General features: G+C 35.9%; 1 protein-coding gene across 1 annotated transcript in view; it reads right to left on the bottom strand.

Moving 5' to 3' along the window:
- Positions 1 to 26,220, bottom strand: part of LOC133527561 (hemicentin-1-like) — a 443,871-nt gene that overhangs the window by 12,107 nt on the left and 405,544 nt on the right. Inside the window, exon 7 of the mRNA XM_061864618.1 lies at positions 366 to 500. Coding sequence (XP_061720602.1) covers positions 366 to 500 — 135 coding nt within the window. The remainder of the gene's footprint in view (positions 1 to 365; positions 501 to 26,220) is intronic.

Genomic DNA, 26,220 nt, shown 5'->3' with positions numbered 1-26,220 from the left:
GTAAATATTAGTACATTCGAATCAATCGACAAGTCGTGGAATAGTTATAAATGCTTGGTTTATGAACTTTACGTGCAATCTAACTCTCGCAATAGTGAATTCTCCCTGTAAATAACCTGGGGGCCTAGCCAAGTTGACAATCGTTAATGAAAACGCCAACCAAAACTTAAGTAATGTATTGAAACAGTTACGTGACTTATGGCGGCACCTGTCATGTCGATATTTTTTATTAACATTATGTTTAAAAAAAATGTGGTGATAGATCATCCGCTCCAGATGCAAGCCTGATGATGTCCACGATCTTCAGACATGAACGACCGACTCCGAGAGACCGACCGAGAGAGAGTCGTATGTATGTAACTGACCTTCTCAACGATGCATATGAGGTGTATGACGCTGCCCATATCCACGTGGTGCTCTCCCGAGCCAAGTATGAAGGCTTCGGGCACCACTATTTGTAGCCGCACGTAGTGTGACACGATACCCGTTCGTGTCGACACCTGGAACCAAAAATATTTTAATACATTAGTTACTTCTTTACCAGACTATTCCAGAGCTTGAGCTTATTAAAATAAATGTCTGCAATAGCAAAAATATATGATCCTATTGGCATACTAACGCCAACGATCATCACAGCGAAGATCCTCAAGAAAGACTTCGAAAGCCAAAATTGGGACATGGTCATTCCAGAAGACCTGCCAAAGAACTGGGCTGGAGTTTCAAGGTAATCTATCTGAGTTGTAAAACATTAAAGTCCCTACATATTTTTTCTCAGATAAACCTGAATTAGCGTGGATTGGGGTAACTTTGATTTCTGGGTTTACTTTGATAAACTCAGGTTCAAACTCGAATATTACGCTTTCTGAACGCATTCTTTGAATGTTTTTTTTTTACGTTTGGCAAGATTGAACGTCACTGCCAGTTTGTAATTCGTGTCCGAGGGATAAACCATGTCAATTGATGAGAAAAAAATTAAAATATGTACCTATAAGTATTCGTTTTGTGTACTTTTAATAGCCTGTATAACTTCTAATGTACAATGTACCTTGATAAGGTTTACTGATGCTTCCGCGAAGGCTTTCGGTGCGGTTTCGGTTTATTTCAGAGCCACATAACCACAGTGTTATATGGCTTATTTTTACTACTGATGGAATAAGTGTAGGTAATATTTTTAAATATCAAGATTGACAGTGAACAACTGTAAAAACATAAGTTTGGTTTGTTGGTTTTTCGCATAACTTATACTTATTATTAATTAAGTGAAATTGAGTATTATCTTAACAATTCTAATTTATCTACTGGCTGTACATAAGTTTAGAACCGAAACAGACTATTGAAATGTAACATAAATACGGAAGACGAAGCAACGTTACTCTGTAAACTCCAGAAATACGTCGTAATCGCCCGAGGCGACTTCAACTCTGGCAACTCCTAAGTATAATTCGAATAAAGTTTTCTAATTTGAATCTTAATACTATACACGTTCTCTTAGTACTACAATGTACAATCCATTCTAAATATATACTACACAATTCGTACTAATATAACAATCATAACTAACTCCGTCGATGTGGGTGGCTTCCTGATTTTTAAATCACCGAATCCATATATGAATTAAATCTGGTATGATATTGGAGCTGATGAATCGCCTGATGATAAGCAACGTTAGATTGCCTGCTTTTAAGATGGATACGCTCTTTTCTTGAAGGTGTTATCGCTCCAGAAAACCCAAGGGTGACAGTTCCTTCCACAATTTAGCTGTGCGAGCCAGGAAGACAGTTTCAATCCCAGAAATTGACATAGGATAGTTTTTATCGTAGAAATCATCATGTAAAGGGGGTGAAATCAAAATTAACTATACTTAGTTATTCGGCTGGTACGATGACCCAAAATGAGTCTTGTCAGTCCGCTATTTTGCTCGATCCTGAGTCACGCCAGCTTTCACCGACGCTGAGCTCACGGTGGTCTACCTCCACTCTATCCGCCCAATCATATTTAGGATGACCAACAGGACGAATTTACAATGAAACTAATAATTCTACGCAAACGAAGTCACAGACAGGAATAGTTCTATATAAATATAAATTAATTTTGATCATAAATTGCGCCTTAACTTGAAGAGCTCTAACCGAGCGGGAAATTGAGGTATTTTTGTTCTTTGCGATGGAATAATAACAGTTAATTGTAAAAGCAATTTATCATTTTCTCCCCAGGGGGAGCGTTGATACAAATAGCCGCCGCGGGGAACGAAGTCATAGGCAAATAAGGAATTATTATCCGTCAGTCAGCCGGGGGTATTATAAGTTTACGTGTTTAACTTTGCGTTTGCCTGTGTTTGGTGTTAACACATTCACTGCCAGCGACCTGATAGGCGGATTCTTTATTCGTAGGCGCATTTCGCTACACTAGGATATAGGCTATTTCCTGTCCTTAAGAGGATACGGGAGTTGAGATTTAAATATTTAATATATCCCTCTCGCTAACGAGAGCGGCTTAAACTAGTGCGATAAGGTCAACGCCAGGTTAGGCGAAAAATCCTGCGTAAAAATCTCAATAAACGATGTTTCGTACTCGACTGTTTCCTCCTCCAAAACTTACCCAAATGTAACAAAATTTTGAGGTCTAAATGGTACTTAATAAAATTATCTGTGTCGAACTGTTTTGCTTTTTAGGCTAGTTGATGTCAGTTTTGAATACCATGCTTGTCTTTGCGGCCTTGGAAATTAGGGCGTTTTTGAGAATATTTGAAGTGTACTAGCGCCTTAAAAACAAAAATATTAAAAAAGCAAAACAGTCCGACACAGATATTAATAACAGTACTCTGTGTTGAAAAAATCATTGCTGAGCTTCAAAAACCACGGAGGAAACAGTCGAGTACGTTTGTATGGAGAAATGACCACTTGACCACTCGTGTTTCCTCATAACACAATACGCACTGCCAGCACGACCTACGCTTGCCGCGTAGCCCATGGCCCATGCCTGAGCTACGCTCGTAGCGTACGCGCCCATGCATGCTCGTGCTGGCAGTGAATGTGTTAAGGTATTTTTCTACTCGTCGACTGTAATGGTTGACTTAAGATTTCATATACCAAACTATAATTGCGTATTTTTCATGTATGGACTCCCAACTTAACTATGATATTCATTTCGATACGCTGTAGTCAACTATAAAAATAAATTGACCAATCACGTGCCGCTGCGCTCCCATAGAAAAGACTAAACGGGCGCGGGACGGGACTAAATAGTAGCGCGTTTATGTCTTTCTTACTACATTTTTGTCTACTGAGATACTTAGCAATTTTGATTAATTATTTAGGTTTAATAGTAAAAAAGGTATTATTTTAGTTGACACGTGGAAAAAGTATTGTATACAATAGTGATATAAATATATCAAGATTGTATAAAATACTATTTTTCGTACACGTGTCGTGTTTACATGTTCTTCTCAGAGAGATTCTTCAAATACGAGCTTAATCTTCTTCTAAAGCATTGTCAAAAGCTGAAACGAAACAGTCTGCCGGAAAAACTGACTACCCAAAGGTAACATAAAATGATATTATTGGGTAAATTCGAATTACAGATAGGTTTCAAAGGCCAACGTTGCGATGAAGTGTATAGAATGAAGTTAATTATTGATATATGGAATTATTTTCTGAATTAAATTATTGAATTGAACGCTGCACTGCAAAGCAGTTTCAATGTTGAATGTAATCTTAAGTTTTAAGCTGCGTATTAACTATAAACGTTTTGTTTAGACACGGTTTCAGAAACAGAAATCTACGCGTTTCTGAAACACAAGAAACAGTTGCGGTAAACACTATTGTTTAACGCCATGTTCAATGTATCTCTGACCGTCCATACTATGTGAGCTGAAGCTGAAACGAATGGCGAAGGTGAATGGCTTTATGTTCTCCCAGCACGACGCGGAAGATCGGCAACGCGCATGTAAATTCTTTGGAGTTGCAGGCGTACATAGGCTACGGAGACTGCTTACCATCAGGCGGGCCGTATGCTTGTTTGCCACTGACGTAGTAAAAAAAAAAGTAATTAACATTTAAAGAATAGTTTTTTGCACGTTTAATAAAATAAATGAAAAACCAGGTAAAAAGGTCGCAAAAATCTGAAACGTCAAACCTACTTCTATTAAATAAGCCCACGGCGCATCCCATCTCACAGGCTGGCTATCTGTCACCTATATATCTAGCTCGCTAGCTAGGATATATATTTAGCTAGGCAGGTATGAGCCCATTTCCTGGCCCCATTCTTCACTTGAGATAAGCATTGACACCGTTAGGTAAAGGGGGTTAACTGACAAAATACTGTTTTGGAGAGAAAGTCGAGATATATGGGTGACAGATTTTGCCTTGCATCATGTTGTGGGTAGGAATTATTTATATCTCTTTCATAAATAATAACAATTTGGGAACAATTTGGCACTAATTGACTTGCACAAATAAACTAAACTTCTAGGCTATACTATAAATTATATAATTAAATAGATACCTACTTAGAAATAATATAAAGCGATACTGAGATGCTCGTACATTTCTATGTATCTCCTACCAGTTGCTTCCTAGCAGTTGTTTTCGTTTAAATAAATCATGTCATTATCAGGATTCAAAGCCAGGACCTACCTAGGCTTCGTAGAATAAATAAAAAAATCATTAATTGTTCAAAACTAATGAGAAAGTTTAAGCGTTTTATCCACAAGTGGAGCAAAGTAATCAGATGCAAATTTGGAGTGATTTCCTAATGTTAGCTGGTAGAATTGACTTTTAATGAATGATTTCTAATGATACATTTTTTATTGCATTCATTTGAATTGGATTTGTTTAGAATGTTTTTGTATTCCATTGTTAGTATTTTTCTCACGTTGGTGTGGCGAAATTTTTTGTGTTCCATTCGGAGGAAAAGTTTGTTTAACCCTTGTGCCTTGAAAACTATTAGCACGAGCGTTTAACAACAACTTTGTCCCCTTGTAACACAAATAACTATTTCCATCGTATCTTCACGGCAACGTACGAACGTGTCTTGCTGTTTCAGTCAGTCTCGTTACAAAACGTACTGAGGTTGACTGAAGTAGCATGACGACCAGTTTGGCCTAGTGGGTAGTGACCCTGCCTACGAAGCCGATGGTCCCGGGTTCAAATCCTGGTAAGGGCGTTTATTCGTGTGATGAGCATGGATAATTGTTCCTGAGTCATGGGTGTTTTCTATGTATTTAAGTATTTATAAATATTTATATATTATATATATCATTGTCTAAGTACCCTCAACACAAGCCTTATTGAGCTTACTGTGGGACTTAGTCAATTTGTGTAATAATGTCTTATAATATGTATGTATTTATTTATTTATTTAAATACGAACGTTTCCGAGAAAATCAATGGAAAACAATCATGTACCATATCTATTCTGTAACTACCTATTATAGTCCTTTGTTTTTAGTGTTCCGTACAAAACTTTGTTCACGCAACACTTATGGAATCACTTTGGTTTTCCAAACTGGTTATATGCGATTTTTTCTTTACGTAGCGTTAGTGATGTGAAACAAAGCTTGTTGGCTGGCGAAAACTGTATTTATCAAGCCAACACTGTCAATAATAAACGCGCCACTCTTTCCCCATGTCGGACGCAATGGTAAACACGGAATAGAGTAATTTGCAAACATAATGTTGCCCGCAAATTGCTGTGTTTACTTATTAATGCGTTTTAGCCTTTTAACGCTCCTATTAACCACTCGCAACATTGTTAGTGTTACAATATCAGCCCCATTTTTACGCCGCAATACGGCGATACGGTCGCGAAAAAAGCTTTCTGCGTTAGGTGGTTCGTTTTCCATACAAAAAACGTACGTCATACGTTTTATGAAGTAATTACACACTATTATTACATAAATATGTGCGCATTTATCTACTTTCGATTATTAGTTTGCGCTATATTGATAGTATTTAGTATGGATTGTATTTCATACAGAAACCACGCAAGAAACGTTATTTTGGTGTTACTTTGATAAAAAGATATAACGTTTTTCACGTGGTTTCTGTATGAAACAAGGTTTTTTTTATCAATTTGGCGCAAATAAATATTCGAAAGTATTTATGCGCACATATTTATGTAGTAATAGTGTGTAATGACTTCATAAAACGCAATTGTTTTTTGTATGGAAAGCGAACCTTAAAGTTGGTTGGTTTACTTAACACTTGCACAGGCTGGGCTATCAAAATCGCTGCCAACTTATCTTGGTCTGACTCTACACTCGTAAGATTTGGAGGCTGCCTTTGGTACTGATAAATTATAACCTCTACTAATATGATCAATATGAAAATATCTCTGTGTTGCTTCTTCACAAGCGTGAAGAAGCAACACATGTTGTACGGTGTAATAATATAATAATTCAGCCTATACACGTCCCACTGCTGGGCACAGGCCTCCTCTCATGCGCGAGAGGGCTCGGGCTATAGTCCCCACGCTAGCCCAATGCGGATTGGGGACTTCACATACACCTTTGAATTTCTTCGCAGATGTATGCAGGTTTCCTCACGATGTTTTCCTTCACCGAAAAGCTAGTGGTAAATATCAAATGATATTTCGTACATAAGTTCCGAAAAACTAATTGGTACGAGCCAGGATTTGAACCCACGACCTCCGGATTGAAAGTCGGACGTCATATCCACTCGGCCACCACCGCTTTTTTTGTACGATGTAATATAAAAAAAAATCCTCTTAAGCAAGAGGATTTTTTTTTATATTACATCGGTGGCAAACAAGCATACGGCCTGCCTGATGGTAAGCAGTCTCCGTAGCCTATGTACACCTGCAACTCCAGAGGAGTTACATGCGCGTTGCCGACCCTAACCCCACCCCCTCGTTGGGCTCTGGCAACCTTACTCACCGGCAGGAACACAACACTATGAGTAGGGTCAAGTGTTATTTGGCTGCGGTTTTCTGTAAGGTGGAGGTACTTCCCCAGTTGGGCTCTGCTCTAGATCTGGAATGACATCTGCTGAGCTGTGCCCTACCACACAAGGCGAGATGACATTCACATTGCCCATACCTCTCTTTTGGACGTAGTTTAAGGACATACCCGGGTCCAATTAGTGGTTATTTTCCATACAAACGTTCTCGACATTTGCCTCTCTGGATTTTGGCCCTAGATTAATAAGTTTTTCATATGAGGTCAATATTACCTGTGTTTGTACGTTTTACTTTTTCTATATTATAGTTTTTATAAGAACAAGGTTACATTAACGCGTACTCGTCTGCGCCTGCACACCCCCTGTTTGCAACTGCGCTCGCTAACTCCTTACTCACGGCACTACCAGAGTGTGATCTGTTTGCGACAGGGATAGAAAGGCTGATATCTGAGTGGAAGGGAATGCTTGAAAGGATGCAAGACAGATATTCGTAGATGTAAGTTAGTTTTTAATTAATAAATAAGTAATTTTTAAGTTATGAATCTACGTAACGCTTTGGCGTAAGCTGTAATGTTATGATAACTTGATTCCATAAATAAATTAAATTAAAACGGTCAAATAAATGCGCCGTAAACAGACGCATAGCATACAAAATCGGCAAAGATAAACACAAAAATGAAAACGGTAGAACACAGATAATTTATTTCTCATTCCGTTCTCAAAATTTCGTAAGGATTGATTAAGGAGGAAAATGTTGAGAACGAAAGCTCGATTTCTGAGATATTTATACAGTATTTTTCGCCTAAGCTGCAGTTGTCCTTATGGCACTAATTGGCTACTTGACAGTTTTTGGTAAATAATGTCAAACGATCTTGATTTTCCTGAGGATCAAACGTCTATATAGGACTAATGGCATTTAAGCAACACAAAGATCAGAAATGAGAGTTAAAATCTGACGCTCGCACTCGACGATTGAAACGCCTCTAACAAAATGATAATGGGATGTGACGTCACATTACATAAGTCTGTCCTAAATGTATGGAAATATTGCGTTTATGTGTATAGTTGACATACAATTTATTTTTCAATAAAATGTAAGGAATCGAATGGTACCAATTTCTTTTCTATTTTTGAAAGACAAAAATATTTTTTTTTAAGACTTTGGAGCCTTGTATTTTTTTTTAATCTAAGTAAATATATATTTTTTAAATTTCACTTTTTAATAATGGATGACTCATTTTCTATCCATTTAACTAAATTTTGTTATAATATTCAACATGTGTCAAGTACCCAATTTTAGGAGCCGCCCCCGTTAGTGCGACGGAGATATTATCTAAAATTCTCTAATCTGAGAAGGGACTCCGCTGGTATTTCTTCTTTACCGCTGTGCTAATTTAGATGATATTTGATATGGAGATAATTAGTGCCGGGAAGGACATAGTTTCCATTAATCATCATCATAATTCTTTCTCACAAAGTCGCAAGGAGAATCTAGTAACAAATACTTGGACGAGACTTCTCTATACGTATACCTGCCAAATTTGAGACTTTCGCTAACTTTACCTCTTAGTTTTACTATCTGACTAAAGCACTGAAACACAGGAAAACCATTTTGCGCGCATAAACCGAAGTTGTAACGTCACAGTATTATATGGCAACTTTGTTATTCTCAAATTCTACATTGTAGCTTATGGCTGATACCTACTAATAATTTCATCTCAGTTTGGCTGCTACATATAAGCAGTAACGCTTGTAGCAATTCAAGTTTTAACAGCACTAAAGTTGAATTTTATTATCTTTTTATAATAAATGAAAGAGGCTTAATACTCGTACTACATTATTTTGTAAGAACTTTCTTCTCAAAGGAGAAGGAAATACCGCATTTAGAAGTGGACACTTGTTCATAAATACTTAGTCGCCATTTTTCTATTTGAATATAGACACTAAAGAAACAAAAACGTTTGATGTATTATGTTAACCGTAGGTACCGAGAGACGAAGACAAGTTGCCAGCGATTTTGACAACCCAGGCAGTGCAAGTGTTATTTTAAACGTCAAACTTCTATGAAATTATGACGTTTACTTAAAAGCATTGCAGTATTATTGTTATCAATGTGAAAACAACCGTAATATCATAGAAATAGAGATGAATGTTTTCTTAGCAAAATCTCAATTTCCTGGCATAGGCCAGTGATGGTTTACTTTAAAGTTACAATGGCAAATATTTAATTGATTGGAAAAATAAGATTGGTATAAATATTTGAATGTTCAAAATATTGCTAATAATATTATTACAGCAGATTTAATTTTATTATGAGTTTTTTATTTATTTAGGCAATTTATTTGCCAGCGAAAACTGATTTAGTTTTTTTAAATGTTTGCTTTAGTGCCAATTTCCATGTTTAAAAAAAGTTGTGATGAAGTTTTTCATTACTGATTTTGGAATTTTCATATTCAATATATCGATATATATTGGATGAGAATAATAGTACATTACGAAACAAGTGGCGATAAATTAAAAAACGAAGGGAGTGTTTTAAATCGACACGAGTTGCGAATACCTATTCGCACATGTATTGTACAACGTTTTACAGTACATATGGCCCTTTAAATGTTCGACATAGTAATGTAATGTGCTAATTTTCGCACTAGTGCGGCAAAGTTGCACCATATATGTACTGTAAAATTATTTTAAGTAATACAAACTGAAGTCTTTCAATGAAATTTGTTTCATAAGTTACTAAATAAATACATCCCCATAATCTGAGGTAAAGCTTGACCAGTAATATATGATCGCGCGCCATGTTGCGGAATTTCACAGGAACTAATTTTTTCATACTAAACTGAACTGTCATCCTATACATGAGAATAACAGCGCCCTCTTGACAATGATCAAAATAATATATTCCTGGTCGGGCTTTACATAGCTATGCAGTATGCTCAACCTCGCCTGTGCTCTGGAAGCGATTGCAACCACATGCCAGATTGTCCACAAGAATAAGGAATTGTGCGGCTGACACTTAATAAATACAAGTCCTTGACCCGCTTGAGTGAATGACGTGCGCGTCATGTTATGAATGATTGAATGAAAACGACATTCCCATTCGTTCACTACGCTCCGTTTTATTGCGTGGAGTTTAAGATGCCCAAATGTTTTGAGAGGGTTAATTTATTATTATGACTTTATTACGGTTATTATGTGGTTTATTATTAATTTGGAGCTTCTGTTTGCGAGAGTGCTTAAATTTCAGGAACGGAAGGTATCATTTTGGGTTATAATTAAGTTACTGGGTATTACACCACAAAGGTTCTCAAGGTGTTTCGATAACGTCTCCGGCGTGGAATTTAAGTCAGTTATAATATTACCGATGTCATAAAATGTTCATTATTTTAATGGTAAATATCTTTCAAGGCACTGTATACGACTGTCAATTTTATAAGTAACAGGCTTCGTCATTTCCTAATGTTATTTTTTTCAATAAAGTCATTTTAAAAGACCGCCCCGATTAGCATCCGATCCAAAGGTTCCCATGACACTAGCAGCGTTTCCACGCTGTATAGCCAACAAAATATACGCACCAGATACGACCCAGAGCGTAGATCCCTGTACCCGACATGACCCGGAGCGTGGATGCCTGTACCAGATTCGACCCGAAGCGTGGATCCTTGCACCAGATAAGACTCGGAGCGTGGATCCTTGCACCAAATAAAACTCGGAGCATACGTTATATAGTTATATAAAGGTGTTTATGTATGTTTATCTTGTTTGTTCAACGAGCGATACTACCAAAGATAACTTATACATAAAGAATAACAATCTCCGCTGGACGTCATAAAAGACATAATAAATAGGAAAGGCCTTCAATTGAGTCAAATGAATCAAGTTATCTCGGTCAGAAAGTAAAAGTGGGTCAGCCATGGGGTGACAATCAAATGGACACGTAAAATGGATCTACTTTCTCAAACACGTATGAGATGCATTCGTTTAGAAATCACACCCTTATTAGATTTGAAATACGGAAGTTTTTGCTAGAGAGGGGTAAAGGTTTGGGAAAGTTTTATCGTGCAAATTGAGTTTTGGCTTGGATGCATAGTTTCTTAACAAAAACATAAACGAACCAAAGTTTATTTGAAAAGTCCAGGATAAAAAAGATACCAGTCTTTTTTAGAACATTAAGACATTATTATTATTATTTATTTTTTTATTTATTAACATATATATTTCTCAATTGCAAGGTCCACGGTACGACGTTCGACAGATTAGGGGAATTTATCTAGATTTTTTGATAATAATTAATATTTCTTAAACTCAGCGTTATTCGCCTTAGCGTTAAAGAGGTACTTAGCTGGTTTACTCTAACACGAATGAAAGATAAGATAAAGATTTTTTTACATGTCAATTTACAAAAATAACTGATATCTCTTAAACATTACGTTTTTCGCCTAACGTGGCATAGCTTTTTACACTAAGGCATTGAAATATATGACTAAAATTAGGCTATTTGAGCCCAACCTGTATAATATTGACAGGGCAATCTTTTCATGCCAATACCAAATATCTGTACATTAAGGTCGGTATAGACGTCACATAGCCATTGGACCGTTATTCGGGCCTTTAGGGAAAAGTCAGGCGTAGCATCGGATTCATACCTACAGCTTTTAAAGGGACATTAAACATATAGGTTTAACATTTATGAGAATCTTTAAATGCGGCCATTTTTATATCAAGTTAGCGTATAGAATGATGGAAAATATGTGTTTAAGTAAGTAATTCAACCATTAAAACGTCAAAAGCCACTAAGTGGTCGTGTGCTGTCGTGCCCACCACGCGAACGACCACTAAAGGGGTCATGGCAGACGCTGTCAAAGCAATTTTACTGTTCACAGATAAGGTTTAAATTCGTTTCTTACTAGTTGAGATGTTAGCGTGTATGCCACATTTTGATGCGAGAGAAAAAGTTTTCCTTCGTGCATTCTTCAATTCTAAATTGCATTTTATGGTTAAATATTTGGGTCAAACACAAAGAACTGTTTAAATTTGTTATTTCTGAACCCGTAGATTAGCGATACTAAGTAATTGAAATAGGCGATACAAATGCCCACAATAGCGGTGTTTCTGAAAACTACGAGAGGTATGGTTTTTTAATGTATGTAAAAAAAAATACTCCATTATCTTTAACTTTCGGGTACATTATGTTTTTTTATGTCTTCATATTCATTTATTTCGTAGGATCACCGACAAAGTTCGCACATACTTTAAAAAATGCAGTGATGTATGCATGTGTAAAATGTTAGTGGGCACTTTCATTTATCTGTGTACCACGATCGTCACAAAACTGACATTTAAAGTAAATATATACATAGTTAATAGTACCTACTACTACTCGTAGATCCTAGCCCCAAGACGCAAAATACTTATAATGGAAGAAAATGCAATGGTTCCCAAATCTTTAACTTTTATTGTCCTGTGAAAAGAAACCCGATTTTCGTAACTTTTTTGACCCATTTTCTCTGCATGAATACGGTGTTATTTTAGAAAATATCCTATTCGATCTGTAACACTAGAAATCCTAGCCCAGCACTCATGTATCACGTACGTGCTTTTTAGCTAAATCAATATTTTATTCCATTTCATTTCCTATTGTAACTCGTCTATCAGGCCAATTCGAACGTACACTGATATCAGAATTATATCTAACTGACTTCATACATTTCGCTCGCACTTGCCCGAACATGTATTGGCGCGGGCGAGACGAACTGTAAATTAATATTTATTGAGAAAAAAAACTCGACTTCAATGAGGGAGACGGTGAAAGAAATATTGTTGTTGATATTGGTTTTCATACAATGAAATTTAAAAAATTGCCTTGAAAATCTAATTTGTTTAACAAACACAGCGAAGAGGACAAATCGTCAAACGTGAACTATGCGTCGTTGAGTTCCATTCTGATCAGTAGCAGCAGTTTCACTTCATTATATATAACTTTTTTTAAATGTAAATGCTTGATTTGTTGATGAACATATAAAAATTACTGTATACCTTTCACAGTTGAAGAGTTCCCTCAATTCCTCTTAGAGCTTTGATAAAAACGGGACCAATCTATATACACAAATTGAATCAAAAAATAATTTTCAAAATCAGTTCAAAAATGTCGTAGTTATGAAGTCACAAACATTAAAAACTGCGTTTGTGACCCACAAATGGTCTAGCCGGAAGATCAGCGCTGACTTTAGGGTTAGCATTTATGCTGAGGCGGGACCATTTCGTGGTAAACTATTTATGTATTCTATGTTTCTTTATTTTGTTATGCTATACTTTTGTATGTTACCTATAGTTTATTACGAATAAATGCGATTATTTCTGATTTCTGAAAAAAAAAACAACCGAATTGAGAACCTCCTCCTTTTGAAATCTTGAGTTAATAACATGATTCAAAATATCATTACATGTCAGTACGTTCGAATTGGCCTTTCTATTCCGTCACTCGACATACTGCGCACGTCGTGGCTTGATTGTTTGGCCCTTTGTCGTATTGTTTCCGACCCTTGATCCCCATAATACCCTTTATGCCAGGGTCTTTAATTTTTGATGCCTATTAGGTAATAGCGGAGAATTGTCTTTATATAGATGATCGTGGTTTGGGGTATTCATTTCTAATTAATCAGACTCCGTAATCGAATTCATTAAAACTTGATTAGAAAAACCGTTTTAGGGTTCCGTACCAAAGAGATTCAAAAGATTATGGTGCGACTCTGTCCGTCTGTAACATCGCTTTATATCTCTAGAACTACTTAGGCCACTTAGGGGTCATCCATTAATTACATCACACAAATTTCTAGGTTTTTTTACCCCTCCCCCCTCCTTGTCACACTTGATCACATTTGGCAAACCCCTTCCCCCCTAGTGTGACGTCACATTTTTCGCAATTTTGTTTTTAACAAAATTGGCAAATCGAATTAGGTATTATTAATATTATATCAAAATATTTTCTATAAAAGAAAATATTAGTAATTTTATAACCCAAAACTGATTCGGAAATAAAACTTAAACGAATAAAAACTATTATCATTCCAAAAACTTTTATTTAACTGTGCAACAAACAACACAATTTAAATAAATGTTTGTTTACTCATGAAGTCAAAGTGACGTCACAAAGTTTGTGACTCCCCCCTCCCCCTTGTCACAACATGTCACATTTTCTTGACCCCCTCCCTCCCCCTAAATGTGTGATGTAATGAATGGATGACCCCTTACCTAAGCTATCTATTTAAAAATTGAAGTCATGAACAACGCTAATACACATAGAAATTTAGTATTATTTTTTTCTATGGAAAGTAACTTATATTAAAAGGGGGCAACATTTTAAAGTCTACATCAAGTGGAGTATCATTGAAAATGCTGTAAGTTATTCTAAGCCAGTGCTAAGAATAATTAAAACAAATAGTTAAATAATGAACTTAATTTATTCCACCGCAAGTACACGAATTAGTGTCGTAGGGTAAAGATCCATTGATTGAGTACGATGCGTAAAATCTAAGACAATTTCGTGCTTCGACTTTGATAGGTAAACGACATGGTGCTGAACAGCTCCATACATTTTGCTGTAACTCTGTCAAAAGTTGACGTTTGACAAGCAGTACAGCGCCATCTGTTTCGAATGCCTAACTAAGGGGCACGTTTTTCTTTTTGGTTTTAAGCCAGTACTGATCTAGCCGTAAACTAGACTCCCTGCTTAGAATAAGCGTATGAAATTTTCAACTCTTTCCTAATATGACCAAGCTAATTCAAACAAAAATAAGCGTGTTTGAAAATGATCAGTATTTCGCAGTTGTACCTACTCTACCTGATGAAAAACTCAAGCGATTAATCGGTGCGATTAACTCTGCCCGACAACAGATTGAAATTATCTGGCAAATCGGTCAATATTTAATGAGCTGGTCAGACGCCACCTAACTAATTAATAAAATGCTGCCGATCTCCATGAAACGATTGAGTTTTGGTTTTTACCCAAGAGTTGTAAGTAAGTAAGTAAGTAAATATTCTTTATTGCACCAACAATTATACATTTTACATACATGTAAAACTACAAATGAATTTTAAAGGAAAATAGAACCAGGTAACAGTTGTTTACAATTTAATTGATTTGTGTATTTATTAGTAATATTATATTTAAGAATGATAGCACCGTTTGTGCCTCAATAGTTGGGCCCAATAAAAATAAAACGTTTGAGTGCCTTCGATAAGAGTTGTTAATCCGTAATTTTGTTAGTATTTTGACGACCTGTCTGACCTAGTGGGTAGTGACCCTGCCTATGAAGATGATGGTCCTGGGTTCGAATCCCGGTAAGGGCTTTTTTTGTGTGATGAGTACAGATATTTGTTCCTGAGACATGGATGTTTTCTATGTATCTTAGTTTTTGTATATTATATATATATATATCATTGTCTGAGTATCAACAACACGAGCCTTGTTGAGCTTACCGTGGGGACTTAGACGATTTGTGTAAGAATGTCGCTATAATTTTTATTTATTTATTTATGTATTTTTTGTGTCAACTTAATTGATTTTTGTATTTGTTAGTAATATTATAATATAGAATGTACAGTGTAGTAGTAATTGCCGTACGATAAATAAATAATAAATAGAACTATGGCACCATTTGTGCCCTAACGCCCCTAATAATGTTTATTGGGACACAAAAAACCACTGAAAATGGGTAACGTTTCTTTCTTCTGATGATCTCACCTGCATTCAATGTTTATAAAAGGCTTATAAAATATGTACCTATAGCATTCGTACGGAAGGTCGTGAGTTCAAATTCTAATGAGTTCTGCTAATGAGTTTTTTGAAGTCGAAAATGTACTTATAGCTTCGTGTAATATACTCGTATTCTGTCACCGCTGACACCTCTCTAAGCGCCACTTGCACCATCTCACTAACTAACCGGTTAAACCTGGAGTTACCATGGTTACCTGTACAATTTGACACTTGGTTTTCAGTTTAACCGGTTAACCCCGGGTTAGTGGAATGGAGTGGCCCTAAGCGTCATCTACAACAATGTTTAACGTGACTTTGAGTCAATTGACAGTGTTTCTTATTCACTAGTCTCCAGTGCCGTATAATTCAGTTACAGGAATACGTATATTTATGTTTTGGTTAATCGAATTAAAGCTGAGCCGTAATCCGCGCGAATCCGACGGGAAAATTTTAATTAAGGGGAGATGGGACAGGCGGTGTTCCAAAATTCATAAAAAAGGGTCAAGCGCGAGTCGAGAGGTGGAGAATCGGTTCAGTACTTTCATTTATAATAAATAGTAGGTAATAGTAGTATGGTTGACTGGTAGAGAATGCCTAAAGGTCACTTGCGGTCTCAGTGATACACGTACCGAAAATTTTATATCGTGCTAGACCACTAGGTCATCCAATTTATTTTTCATTCCACTGTAAGGAACTTTTTTTGGATATTACATATATATTATGAATTTGAATAAAAAATAGAGTTCTCTTAGTCTTTAACAAGTTGAAAAGGACTTAATTATATGAGTCAGAATAACTGAGTCGATTCACCAACACTATAGTCACTAAACCAATCAAAGAGCCTCACACTAAAATTAATCATTTCTCTTCCACTCATTAATAAACTCCTAGCAAAGTAGCATTTGCTTAAGTTAGTTACGTTTAACACATAATTAAGGTAAACAAATGAAACAGGGTACGTTTCCCTTAACGACCTACTTTCGTTGTTTACTCGTAATTTGTAGTTGGCTAACAAGAGACAAGTTAAAATAAAGACTTCAGTTTCATACAACGTCGAGTCAATAGCGCAACATTAGCGAAATCATAGAAATTAGTTTTGTGTATTTTTTAGTGCTCCGTAGAAAACTTTGTTCACGGAGCATTATTTACACTATGATTTGACCTCCGCTTGTCGCCATTGTTACTTTTGTATGGGATGTAATAAAATAAATTCATTAAATCTTGTCTGTTTCTAACAAACGCAAATCATTTTATGAAATTTCTCGATAAAGACATTTCTTTCTAATTAGTCTTTCAAAAATCACTAAAAGGTATCACAGCGAGCGGTTAGGTTCGATTGTCAAATCTAACCTTTAAAAACTTTTTTTACACCATGACGGTGGCAAACACGCATACGGCCCGCCTGATGGTAAGCAGTCACCATTGACATTAATATGAAATTACATATCAAGGCACGCGTCTTCGTGAATGACATGATCTGTACAGGTTTTTTTTTAATTACCTGCAATATTTTGCGAGTAGAATGTATAGGTCACACTGAGCAACTTCTACTATGGGGCCAACCCCGATACGAAAAAAAATGACTGTTTCATACTTTTTGGCTGGTCAAATGTTGATGCTTTCTATGGGAGAGCCAATTTTTTTCGGGATGTCGGGGTTGGTCCCATAGTAAAATTTGCTTAGTATGACCTAACTAAAAATACAAATATATATATATATATATACAAATTTACTAAGGCATAAGGGTGAAACGGTGAGGTCGTATTGTCAGTCTTTAATGTTCACTTGCCTTTGGCTCTATGAAGCTGTGGTATGAACAAACAAAGTGATATGATATCGTAACGGTTAGAAATACCCATGTTTCTGTAAATATTGTTCAAACATAAAGAAAATAACTAAGGATAGTTCTCTATAAATGAAATCTAAACATTTATTGCTAAATAAATAAACGAATTAATTCACTAGTCGTATAGGACAAGCGTGGATATAAGGATGACTCATTGCTAGAACGGCCCTGATCCGGGCCGAAGCAGCTGACACGTTTTATGACAGGTGACCGGTGATCACGTGATGCTTTTAGATGTGTTGGATGCCACGGCCTGGACCCGGGCCGTTCTTACATGAGTTCGGCCAACACTGCTTCGTACTATGCTGGAAGGGCGTCATCCGAATATTATGGTAACGACCGAGGATGAAAGTGTCGGGGCATCTTGAAGGTAAGCACAGACCATTAGTATGATTCCGAGATTTTTATTCTATTTATTTATTAGTATGATTCCGAGATTTTTATTCTATTTATTTTATGACCAAATTTTATATCATCAGGTTTTATTCTATTTATTTAAGACCAAATGTTGTATCATTAGGTTCAATCTATCGCGGAACCCCAAACGACAAAACGGAAATGGAATATCAACGATGGTTCACCGAGTTTCTGTTCGAATCAATTTAATTTGTTTTCATTTATTTAAGATTTCTGATTTGCGATAGTGAAAAACACCTTGATGGAAAGAAAAATTGCATTAAATGTATTGCAAGCTGTCACTTTGTTAATGAAGGGCAGAAAACAAGTTTAATAAAGTAACAATATTTTTGATAGAACACGCAGTCCAAGTGTTATTTTAAACGTCAAAACTTCAGAAGTTTTGACTTATAAATTAATAATACTTGCACTGCGTGAGCTGGGTCAAAATTATTTTCGCCGTCTTGTTTCTGACCATTCTGTTCCGCTTGTATCTATGTCTTCTATCAAATAAATAAATAAAGTCGAGTTTTATTCTATGTTTTTCTATTTGTAGATTATATTTTATATGAGAAAAATAAAACCAAAATTTCATCTCACAAAAAACTACACTCTGTCACATTTTTTGGGGATAAAACAACAAAAAGAATTTAAACCTGCTATCAAAAACGTTGCAGACTTTTCTTGGTTTGAATCTAGGTTAAATGACAGTTTTAATATGACAACATTACCAAAATAATTAAATATCGCTAATAAAAGTACATGTTCAAAGTTTCAAAGTACTTATTTCAATTAAATGCAAAACCATAACCTAGCTTACACTGCGCACAATAGGGTAGTAATAAAATCAACGCAAAAGTTTTTTTTTTAAAGCGGAACCTATAACCCTAGTCAATTAAGCGATCAACATCAAAATAAAAGTGATTTGGTTAGTGGAAACAGTTTTCTCCCGTAAAGGAAACTTCATCAAAAATGTATGTACGAGGCAAATTCCTTGCATAATCCGATACCATGTTTCCAATTTACAGAACAATACCTTCGCTTACGCGTTTATATTATTCCTCCAATAAACATAAAACAAATAAACGTTAGGTGAAGTGTCGTCAAGATTTGTAAGTATTTATTTTCTCAGTCTGTTTGTTGAGAAATCCAGAAATTTCTCTTAGCCGAAGTGTTTGTGAGGAGTTCGGCTGGTGTAGCACCTTATGCCGTTGTGTTAGGGGTGAGATTAGCTAAGCACGGTGAGAAAATAACAAGGGTATGTTAGAATGTATCTCACATCTCAACCCGGCCTGGATCAGGGCGATGCTGAAGTCAACCTAAATATTAGTCGTTAATTGAAATAGATTCCATATTTGTAATAAATAATAATAACATTCATTTACACATTATATACCTAAACTATAAAACTTAAAATCTAAATCTAAAAATAAATAAAACTAATCTTAAAATATATAATTATTTAAAATTAAATAAGTAAAACAAATCTTTCTTTCATGTTTTCTTTGCTGGCAGAATAAAAATTTCATAATTTATGTATAAGCTCTATATGTTTTGTCGTTATTTATGTATATATAATAACTAATATAAGTATGTATATTTTTATGTATGTATGGTATAGTTTTATATTGTATTTTGTTGTTGTTGTTGTTAAAGTAGCACCGCCCATAAATCTCTCTGCTTGGCTTAACGGTTGACTGGTAGAGAATGCCTCATGCGATTAACTCCGCCTTTTGTACTGTAAGGTTTGCTTTTGAGCAGTAAAGGTTAAATAAATAATTTTTAATTTATCTGTGTTTTTCGTGAGTCAAATTATGTCCCGAAATTCTTAGTTCTAAAACTACAGTAAAGTACACTCAACTCACAAATAAGCAGGATCGATTGAAACTATTTACTTTACTTTATTATTATTTTTATTTTTTTATTTACTATTTATTATTATTATTTATTTTTCTTATTTTTTGATACTGAATAGCTAAGAGTTATTGATTGTAGAAGAAGTGTAAAGTAAAAAGAAAAGTGCCCCCGACTTTGACAGCTGAAGAAGAAGGAGCTTTACTTTTGACAGCGACATCTAGTACTTCAGCTGTCAAATTCGAAGATTTTTTTCGACACTTTATTCCTGTTTTAATGTAAATAACTCTTTTGCTCAATAGTAACTACAAATACTTATTTAAACATTACTTCAAAGGAAATGCATAAGAATTCTTGCCAACATTAATCTTATGGAAATAGAATCCTGCTAGCCATACTTTATTAAATTTAAAATACTTAACTTCCATGTATATCTATGAATGCAGTAAATTTGTAAGAAAACATTTTGAACTTTATACCCCAATAACAGATATTAGAAAAAATAATAGGAATCTTAATAAACTTAAATTGCCCTTCTCGAGAATGAAAATAGTAACGTCTAGCACTCACTACATGATGATCAAGATATATGTATAATAAGTTACCTAACTCTATAAAAAATCAGGAAAAGACTGTAACATTCACTAAACTATTAAAAATATTTCTAATAAATAAATGCTATTATTCCCTAAGTGAATATTTTGAAGAGAATACTAATTATTGATGCTAATACTAATGGTTTATATTAGAACAGTACCCCTAGTGTAAATAAATTCGATTTTGAAACGTGACGTACGCGTTTGCGTTTAGTCTCATTTTGTATTGGATTTCGAAAGAGCGCGCCAAGCGGGACGTTTTGGAAACTCAAAATCCTATACAAAATGAGACTTAACGCAAACGCGTTCGTCACGTTATGATGTCGATAAAATTTACACTAGGAGTACTGAAGTATTTAATTGCAATGTTTAGATTATTGGTTTTTCATTGTTTAAATTAGATTTAGTCCTCTTAAATTGCTGTGCCCTTGCAGGTCGTGTACTTCTACACCTTCTGTTCCATCTAATGTGATTTGTGATACGCAATAAAGATTTGACTTTGGATACCGATGTAGGTACCCTGTATAATTAATTCTACTTACCTACAGTCTTATATTCATAAAAAAACGTTTTACGTAACCTAAACGAAAACAGTGTACAGCCTTTCGCTCACGTGCAAAGAAACCTCGTTTTTCTCCCGAACTTCAGACGGTTGTAAATGGTTCTTATTTTGATTAATTGCTCACGGTTTTACTTTGTAAGAACTGAGATTGTATTGGAAAATGTTGTTTGTTTACGTTCTCAACTTACTTCGACTCAATTAGATGTATCTCGAAGGAAAATACTTGTGTTATTAACTACATTTTTCTTTGATCGGATAACTTCAAAGCTTGTAATTTATCAAGTGCGACGTTTAGGAGATATTTGGGAATCTCTGGCTACGTATCTAAGTTTGTTTGTGATATTTTTTTAGATACTTACTATTGTTTTTGGTATAGCTACTTTGTTCATATTTACTTCATGCCTACTAACTAGACAAAAGACCTGGAGGCCAATTGGAACTTAAGTATTGATGTAAAAATAATGTCATTCAAGCGTGCATTTCACTCATTCGTACTCATTCGTACATGTATTGGCACGAGCGAGACGCATGGGCGTTATTAACAAAATCTAAGTTTGAATTGGCCTGATGATCATGTAATCATTGTAGCTACTATTGGAACAATATAGTGAGGACTAATAATTCATCTGAAAATTGATTTAGAAAAAAGTTTAACGCTATAAAAATCAGTCATAATAATTTTCAAATCTCTGAATCCTTACCAAAACTAAACACCATATTTACGATCAAAGACAAGTAAAAATGCAATAGCCACTAAAATATCCATCCTCATACGTGCCTCGAAAGCGGAAGGACCCATCTTGCATAAGGAATAATTCGGCCGGGGAGACCATGAATATTTTAATCCGTACTGCGGCTTGAATACCTTGTGTAACGTTCTCCAAAAATGTATGATCGAGATAAAAGTAAAAGAAAATGTGACAAATATGTTTATACGGTTAAATATGCATAGCGTTGGAAAAGTATTGAGGTTTAATTTTCGAATGTAAATTTGATTATAAAGCTATTTGCTTGCACCCGTTGAAAGTGTTGAAACTTACTTTACTAAAATGTAAAGCGCAATGTCTCATTGTTTTTTGATAAAATCCTTCGAGCAACACAGGGAAGGGAGACGGCATTAATACTATGTCCCCTCTGCCAAAGCATTGGCACAACTGTACCTATGGCGGTGCATGTTGTGACTCGTCCGTACACAAAAAGAGATCGAGGTGTGCAAGATTTGTCTTTGACGTGTGTCACTTTCTATGTATTTGTGTCGTCATTACAGATTGGATTTTGTATGTAGTGCGTGAGAAGTGCGACTGTGTGCACGTTTCCCCCAGCAAAAAATGGCAGAAAGATTTGTGGCTCCTCCCTTCCGACGTGTCGGAAGCCGGTGTTGCTCGAAGATAAAATCGTATCAGCAATGGGGTGACATATGTCACACATATAGTTTGTCAAAGGGCTATCTCATTTCAAACATAGACAGAGGGAGTCATACTATCTTTGTCTTACACTAGTACTAGCATCCAAAAGAAAAGGATGAGTATAGTTTTTTTTGTTCTTATTTACTGACAAATTGGTTTGACCAACTATATGAAAGTTATTAAAAAAAGTACCTGAAGTTAGCCACTTGACACAAAATCTAGTTTGTACAATTTATTATACAACCGAGAAACCATCAATATAAAAATTGTCGTGGTTAAGTTTTCTCGTGCATTTTTATTAGGTTCGTTTTGATTGCTTTACTTAAAGTTACTTATATTGGCAAAGTTTCTATGAAACTTGTTAAAAACTAAATCGAACGAGATGAGAAGGACGAGGAAGAGACTAGTAATAACTTTAGCTCAGATATGGCTAAAAGGATCTGCCTAATAAAATAACAAAGGATACCGCCATTTCGTTCTTTACATTGTGAAATGCTTTCCATTTGTTTCATTCCATAGAACACGGATAGAAAGCTTTTTTCATTAGTCACTTCTTTACGTTGCTGATATAGTTATTGTACATAGTACAAATAGGAATGACCCGTGACTTGTGAATTTAATAATTGCTTAATCTCACTATCCCTAGAATAACAGCAACAACAAGATTTATACTATATTCCTACTCCTGAAGATGTTTTTTTTTTGTTTTTTTTTTTTTACTCTTAATTCGACACAAAATACGGAAAGTACAAATCTCCTCGACGTCCGATACGAGTAATATTCTGTACCCCTAGTGTAAATCAATTCGATTTCGAAACGTGACGTACGCGTTTGCGTTTAGTCTCATTTTGTATTGGATTTAGAAAGAGCGCGCCAAGCGGGACGTTTTGGAAACTCAAAATCCTATACAAAATGAGACTTAACGCAAACGCGTTCGTCACGTTATGATGTCGATCAAATTTACACTAGGGGTACTGGTTAGAAAAAAAAAGCAAAAAGACGGTCAAAACAGTATTTTAGACGTTGTTGAAGTACGGGTGTAACAACGTAGCCTTGCTACACCAAAGATTTACGCGTTGCCGACCTTTTTTACAACCCGAAATTCTTTTCAAAAGCATCACAGGCCTTTGCGTCTATTGCTAACGATTTATGCATTGCTGTTTAGACAACGGGTTTGGTGACTGTAGAGGCCGATGCGTAAGCGGCACAACCTCCCACATTTTTGGCAGAGAAAGCTCATGCCACCTGAGGTTCCATTCCAGTCTCAGTTTACTTTCTGCAACACCTGCTATCTAACGCATTAAACCAGGCTTGGTCGCATAGCCTTCTCTCTTCCATAACACGCTTGCGCCATCTATCGAGGTCTTCAGCTTTTTTTTTTATACTACGTCGGTGGCAAACAAGCATACGGCCTGCCTGATGGTAAGCAGTCTCCGTAGCCTATGTACACCTGCAACTCCAGAGGAGTTACATGCGCGTTGCCGACCCTAACCCCACCCCCCTCGTTGAGCTCTGGCAACCTTACTCACCGGCAGGAACACAACACTATGAGTAGGGTCAAGTGTTATTTGGCTGCGGTTTTCTGTAAGGTGGAGGTACTTCCCCAGTTGGGCTCTGCTCTAGATCTGGAATGACATCTGCTGTGCTGTGCCCTACCACACAAGGCGAGATGACATTCACATTGCCCATACCTCTCTTTTGGACGTAGTTTAAGGACATACCCGGGTCCAAAGTCAGCTAAAGTTTCCCAGGCATGGTGGTCGATTTTAAATGCTGACATGTCTCGCTTAACACAGTCTTTAAAGCGCAGCATCGGTCTTCTAACGTTTTGCATAGCAGTACTTGAGAAATCTTCAGAAGGTGTGTTGATAGGAATCAAAATAAATATTACAACTCCAAACATCTTATAATACTTCTATATTACGCATAAAACCCACACACGGTGCCATTACGTCCTCTTACTGTATTACTTCATTTCCTTTTCACCTCGATTATTACATGCGCGATAAAAAGAGGCAAGCGACGGAAAAAATCTCTTTCAAAAATATAATAAGCGCACTGTCACGTTGTATGTGAAATAGGCAAATTTCTATAGAATGTGACGTGACGTGACGTTGTACAGTCGCCATCAGATATATCGGGGCGGCCGAGGTACTCAAAAATATCTGAACATGCACGCTAACGCCTTGATAATAAAAGAGTTTTCAGATATTTGTGAGCGCCTTGGCCGCTCAAACAGGTCTAAAGATCAGACCAAGATCTAGATCAGATCAAGATTTTCCGTAATAAGCATGGGCAACTTTGTATGGAACCTGATCCAACAACCAACAGAGCTGAGAGTTAAGTAGGTCATTCATTAAGTACCTATTTTTATACAGGGTATTTATTTAGTCATGTGTGCAATAATTTACGGTACATATAGGTAATACTGAGCAACTTTTACTATGGGACCAACCCCAAATTCGCGAAAAAAATTCACTCTTTAAGAAAAATTTTTTTCGCGATTTCAGGGTTGGTGCCACAGTAAAAGCCTATATATTCACCCCGTGAATTATTGCAGGTGACTAAATAAACACCCTGTATACCTACTTAATTTCGTTAGGTATATGTGGGTACCAAGCAAAATGCTATTGCAGAAGTGAAATAAAAACGAGAAATTTCACACATCTCTTGGACCATTTTGACGCATGATCCTTTAAATCGGTTATCGTTATTTTATGTAGACTATCTTATTATCTACCGTTGAGGAGAGGTGAATGTGAGTACGCCAACGAATCCAGTAGGGCTAAGATGGTCGGCTTTTTATCATTTGTCACCATGCCTGTCACGTTCTAACAAGTATGCAAGTGCGAAAGTGACGCCTGACATGAAAATACCTACAGGCGTATTCTGAGTTTAAGAACAGGTTATGAATTAAATCCATAACTACACTACTAAAATTCCAGATCTATTTTGTAACCTGTAATTAAAATAATAATACGCCTTCTATAATTGAATAAGTGAAGGGTGCAATCGCCGCTCTTAGGTGAAAATCTACAAGGTGCCCGTGAGCATTGCGAGAGATTTTAACGGTGCATTCCTGATGGCAACAGAAGCAAAAAATGTTATATGACTTTTTGTGTCTAGGCCTATACAGAAAATTTTATATGACATTTTAGTTTCTAAATATTACCAGGAATGCTTAGTTAAAATGTCTTGCAATGCTCACGGGCACCTTGTATGATTGATATTAAAAATTAGCCATTTGAAAACTCGTACTATTGTTTAATGTGTAGAGATGACTGACATATGTTGTATTTCCTAACAAAATCTAGTCACACACACATAGATAAAAAACCGGGCAAGTGGCATTATTTATAAAAACGGCAAAAAAATTATGTTTGTTGTATGGGAGCCCCCCTTAAATATTTATTTTATTCTGTTTTTAGTATTTGTTGTTATAGCGACAACAGAAATACATCATCTGTGAAAATTTGAACTGTCTAGCTATCACGGTTCATGAGATAGAGCCTGGTGACAGACGGACGGACGGACAGCGAAGTCTCAGTAATAGGGTCCCGTTTGACCCTTTGAGTAGGGAACCCTAAAAAAACAAGCAAATACTGAAGCAGTGACATTAGTCCTACAATATTTACAGCCAATACGCTAGCTATTGTGAGATAATCTTTGTACAATTTGGGTAAATCACAATTATGTACGACAAAACAGACAAAATAGAATAACTTATATTATGTAGGAGCTCATACAGATAAAAAGTAAAGAAGGAGAAGTACGTAAAGAATGTTTTCTCAATATTTTCCTTCTCATAAGCCGGATGTCTTACAAATTTGATTTGAGTAGTATTTTGTTGACATATTTTCCCGATGCTAGGGCAAAATGAGCGTT

The sequence above is a fragment of the Cydia pomonella genome, chromosome 18 (genome assembly GCF_033807575.1).
Source record: "Cydia pomonella isolate Wapato2018A chromosome 18, ilCydPomo1, whole genome shotgun sequence".
NCBI classification, from domain to species: Eukaryota; Metazoa; Arthropoda; class Insecta; order Lepidoptera; family Tortricidae; genus Cydia; species Cydia pomonella.
This window is presented reverse-complemented; position numbering and strand designations above follow the sequence as displayed.